We start from the raw sequence: 4,926 nt of genomic DNA, 5'->3' as shown, positions 1-4,926 counted from the left end.
CACGTGGTGCTGGGAGTGCACGGGGCAAGGGGTGGGGTGCACAGGGGAAAGAGGGGGGGGTCCAGCGCCGCACGCACGTGGTGCTGGGGGTGCACGGGGGAGGGAACGGGATACAGCGCGTGCACACGTTTGCATGTGGTGCTGGGAGTGCACAGGGAAGGGTCGGGGTGCACGGGGTACTGGGGTGCACGGAGTGCTGGGGTGCGCAGGGAGAGGTCGGGGTGCAGCAGCTCGCACGTGGTGTGGAGGTGCAGCCGGGTTTGCAGGGGCCTTGGGTGCACGGGGTCGGGGTCAGGGCTGCAGCAGCGTGCCTGGAGCCGCAGCAAGTTTGCAGGGGGTGCGTGCAGCCATCCTCACTGTGTCCCTGTCCCTCCCCAGCCCCCGGTGCCACCCTGGCGCTGTGCCCCATGGACGGCGTTTTCCTCTCGCCCAACGAGGATGAGTTCGTGGGGAGGATCGCGGAGGAGCTGGAGCACTTCATGCTGCAGGGGCAGCACCACAGGTGGGTGCCCCATCCGGAACCGAAACGTCGGGATTCTGCTCTGCATCAGCCCCGTGAGGTTTGCATGGCATGGTTGGCAGCCTGGCTGCAGAGCTGGGCACCGTGCTGCCGTGCTCCCATCCTCGCTGGCCCTGTGCTCGCTGCATCGTTTTGCGTTGTCCAGACTTTGGGTTGGGTCTCGTTCCTGATCCGGCGACCTGTGACAGCCCTGAGATGGCCAAGCCCAGGGGTTCAGCTGGGATGGGGTTGCTTAGTTCAGCCATCCCACCGGCTGACGGTGACCTTCAGCGTTTGTTTGATTGCTTCTTTGGAATGTTTGCGGTTGTGAAATGGAAGAAACCGTAACAGAAAACGTGTCTGAGCGCCGTGCGACGCAGCGCGGGGTTTGTTCACCCATTCATGTTTTAGCTGCTGGCTCCTGCAGTGCTTTCAGATTGGGAGCAGAGGTTGTGGTCTCCTCGTGCTTCATGGGATGAGGGCAGAAACGGGAGCCCTGGCTGTGGGCAGAGCACGTCTGCCTGCACATCTGGATGGAGAAGGGCTTTGGGCTCCAGAAAAGCTTTAGGGAACAGATCTAAAGCCCTACACCTGGAGCGACTTGGGGAATAAAAGCTAACACACTCTTGCTGCGTTCTTCTCCTTTTCCTTCCTCTGCCTTTCCAGGGTGCTCCTGTTCCCCCCTCTGTCCAGCCGCCTCCGCTACTTGATCCATCGGACCGTGGAGAACGTGGATTTGCTGAGCAGCTTTTCAGTTGGGGAAGGATGGAGGAGGAGGACGGTCATCTGCCACTCGGCCGTAAGGTAGGCCCATGGTTTCTGGGGCTCTGGGGTTGTTGTTCTGCCTTTGAAGCACGGCGTCTGTTATTCATAGCATGGAGGAAGCGGGGGACAAACGAAAAGCAAAGCCTTGATGCGTTGGCCGATGCACAGCGCCTGCGTTTCCCTCTCTGTTCTGCACGCCTTGCGCTGCTCTCGCTCACACCTCGCTGTTTCCTCCCCCCAGGATTCCCAGTGAGACCGGCGAGCAAAACCACGCTGCCACCGCGCCACGACCGCCCCGACCCACACAACCGTGGGGCCGCAGTGCACGGGGGGCCCGGCTGCGGCACGGCGGGGACGGGCACGGGGACACGTCCCGAACCTGCGTGGGGTCGGGCAGGATCAAGCGGCCGCCGCGGAGGAAGCCCGATAAAGCCCTCTATGTCCCCAAGGCGATGCGGAAGAAGGCGGAATGGGGGGAGCAGGAGGTGGCCACCGATGGGGCGCGAGAAGGGGAGATCTGCCCCAAAGCTGCCCTCGGGGGGGAGGCTGAAGGCGGCCCCGGACCCGACGCAGCCATCGGTGGTGTCCCCTTGGTGTTGGATGAGCGGCACGATGCTGGGGAGGAGTCAGGAAGAAGCAATGGTGGCACAAATGGTGACCGTCCTCCGCGCTGCACCGATGTCCCCTGCGTAGAGAGCAGCGCTGATTCCTCTGGGCTGCGCAGTCAGGATAAGGACTGTTCAGGTTCCCTCTCTTCCGTACCCAATGAAAACCCAGCTGAGGCAGAAGAGCAGAGCAAGGGCTGTGATGACGCTGTTGGACCAGAAGGCAGCAAGACTCTGTGCCAAGACCCTCAGAGCCGCGATGCCGACGTGCTGGGGTGCAGCAAGAGCTCCCACCTATTGGAGGAGCACAGCTCTGATGTTACGTTGGTGCTGGAAAACCAAGAGAAGAGCTGTGCCGTGAGCCCGGAGAGTGGTGGGAACGTGTCACTGCAAGGCGAGGACGGGGTAAGCCCGGTGTTGGAGCTGGGCGAGGGTCCCTCTGGACCAGCAAGTGAAGATCAGGAGAACTTCAGCGGTGTCCAAAAAGAGCCTGCCCAACACCAGATCCCAACAGAAGCGCAGGGTCAGGCTCTGGTTGTGTCTGAGCCCGTTGGTGGTGCTGGCCCATTGGGTCCCAGTGAGCAGGAGGAGCACGGGGTGGACGTGCCCGTGGCCGAGGATGGGGCCAAGGAGCCCACGGGTTTGGCTGATGCGCTGCAGCGTGAGCTGCGGTTGCCCAAAGGGGACCAAGAGGAGAATGTGGCCACCCAGAGCCGGGAGATCGCCTTCGAGGATGACTGCACCGCGGAGCTCCTGCAGGAGGTAACGCGTGCCATGGGCATCTCCATTGGGTTACCTCAGGGTTATTCAGGGGTTGTCCCCCCTGGGGGGATGTGGGTGCCGGGCTCCGTAGGTGCTTGCTCAACCTATTGGACCGTGGCCATGGGATGGAGGGACCAAGGTGGGACCCTGCAGGATGGCTGTTGGCGATGAAATCCCAACTGGGGGATGCCCAGCGTGAGCTCTCAGTCCGTTATTTGCAGCGTGTTGCCCGTATTCATGTGTTGCATGGAGTCAGGGTGCTCAGCACTAACCCATGGCAGCCCTGGGAGCTTGCAGGGACGTGTTGCCCTGGTGGTTCCACCGCGCTCCTCTTGGTCTTTGTGTCTTTGCTGTGACAACCCATTTGTTCCCCGTGCTGTCCCCAGATTGTGGGTCATCTCACCGTGAAGGACGTCAGCGTCGAGAGGATCACGCTCGATTATTCCAGCTACGGCAACGCTCAGGTCCACGAGGGGGATTTGGGGCACGTCACCGAAATCTACGACTTCTCCCCGTCGCTGAAAACGGAGCACCTGATGGAAGCGTTCTCAGATTTCCAGTAAGTGCCTTTTTTAGGGGCATGAAGTGAGCAGCATTCAGAGCTGCGTGCCCAGCGCAGCGTGGTGATGCTACGCTGAATTTTACCATCACCTCCGTGCTCTTTAGTCTTTATGCCCTGTGCTTTGAAGGATGTTTTCTTGCAGTTTGCGTGATTGGAAGCGTTCGTTGAGGCTCTGTCTGCCTACCTACCTGCAGGCTTCTTTGTGCTGCCCTGGCTTCAATGGGAGCCTCTGTGTGCTCCATAGGAGCCTCTTTGCTCTCACGTCCCGGTGCCTGTGTTGGAATTGCACGCTTACATAAGTGCTTAACCAAAAAAAAAAAAATAAAAAAGGGCCCAATCCTGCCGCAGGAGATGAGATTTATTATGTAAATACGGGCAGCAGCCAGCATTGTGCTGGAGGGGTGACATTGGATTAGCAGCGGGATCAGAGCAAGGCTCTGCCCTGGGGGGGGGGTGGTCAGTGGGGGTCACGCTGCTCTGTGTGGGGGGTGGATGCATGGGGAATGCTCATCCCCTACCCTGAAAAGCATCATTTGCATTCTAAACGAGCTGCTGTCTGTTGTCGGTGTGGCCTCTCTTCTTTTTTTGCCTTCCGCTTGCTGCGAGAGTGGAACCGAGCTGCAAATGGAGAGATCTAATTTGAGCGCTCCGTCGTGGTTTTATTTCCCCTGCTGCAGGGGGAATCTTTGAACTCCCAGCTCGCGTTTTTCCACTGACACTTTGTTCAATAGATTCCTGCTTCGGTCTCTTCATCCGAAGCTTTGCAAATCAATCTGTAAATGAGTCCTGCTTTTCGTTGCAAGTGGCTGAGCAGTCAGGTAGAATCCATAGGGTGCTGTGTGCGTGGCAGTAGTGCAAGGCAGTCCCTGAAACAGAGGCTGCTTGTTGGCCAGGAGCTTCTTCAGGGGGAAAAAGAGTCCTTGGGGACCCCTTGGGACCACACTGTCCATGCCCTTGGGACCCCATTGACCATGACATGTCCCACTCAAGATCCCACTGACCACTCCACGTTCCACCCAAGACCACTTTGGGACCCTGGTGTCCATGACCTTGGGATCCCGTTGACCATGACACTTCCCACTCAAGACCCAGTTGACCATGACACTTCCTACTCAAGACTCTATTGGGACCCCAGTCTCCATATACTTGGGATCCTATTGACCATGCCCTGTCCTGTGCATCACAGACTGTAATTTGATTTAATTCTGTTCCTTTCCCTTCTTGTGAAGTGGGTGCAGTGCTCAGATGGGGACGCCAAGTACTTGGCACCTCAGTGGCTATGGGTTTTCCTTGTGTGGCTTTTTCTTCTATTCATAAATACTCTTTCTATTGTTTTTTTTTTCCATTGTAGGGAGGGCGGCTTCAAAATCCAATGGGTGGATGACACTCATGCCTTGGGGATCTTCTCCAGCCCGTCTGCAGGTGGGGAGCTACGGGGCTCCTGGTGCTGGGCACGTATTCTGCTTCCCCCATGCCTCGCTTCTTTGCACTTCAAACTTGAGCCTTTGCAAGGCGTGTAATGTGGTAACTCTGCTTTGCAAGATGAACAGGTTTTTAATTGGCTTGGGTTAATTAGCAGGGCACCTGTTGTATAGCGAGCTATGCGTTGCTGGAAATGGTTTTGTCAGTTCAGTTTTTATCATGGAATCACGGAGTGGCCTGGGTTGGGAAGGGGCCATCGTGGAGTGGCCTGGGTTGGGAAGGGGCCATCGTGGAGTGGCCTGGGTTGGGAA

The 4,926-nt window shown here is 58.1% G+C and overlaps 1 protein-coding gene across 2 annotated transcripts in view; it reads left to right on the top strand.

Annotated features, from left to right (window-relative positions):
- The window catches only part of R3HCC1 (R3H domain and coiled-coil containing 1), a 13,531-nt gene that overhangs the window by 4,693 nt on the left and 3,912 nt on the right, over positions 1 to 4,926 (top strand). For both annotated transcript variants that reach the window (XM_021374854.1, XM_021374855.1), the window contains exons 2-6: positions 379 to 502; positions 1,166 to 1,303; positions 1,506 to 2,631; positions 3,018 to 3,190; positions 4,545 to 4,615. In XM_021374854.1, the coding sequence (XP_021230529.1) occupies positions 379 to 502; positions 1,166 to 1,303; positions 1,506 to 2,631; positions 3,018 to 3,190; positions 4,545 to 4,615 (1,632 nt within the window). The remainder of the gene's footprint in view (positions 1 to 378; positions 503 to 1,165; positions 1,304 to 1,505; positions 2,632 to 3,017; positions 3,191 to 4,544; positions 4,616 to 4,926) is intronic.

This window comes from Numida meleagris, chromosome 21, assembly GCF_002078875.1.
Source record: "Numida meleagris isolate 19003 breed g44 Domestic line chromosome 21, NumMel1.0, whole genome shotgun sequence".
Lineage (NCBI taxonomy): Eukaryota > Metazoa > Chordata > Aves > Galliformes > Numididae > Numida > Numida meleagris.
The sequence above is the reverse complement of the archived record's forward strand: the minus strand, read 5'-3'. Positions and strand labels throughout refer to the sequence as shown.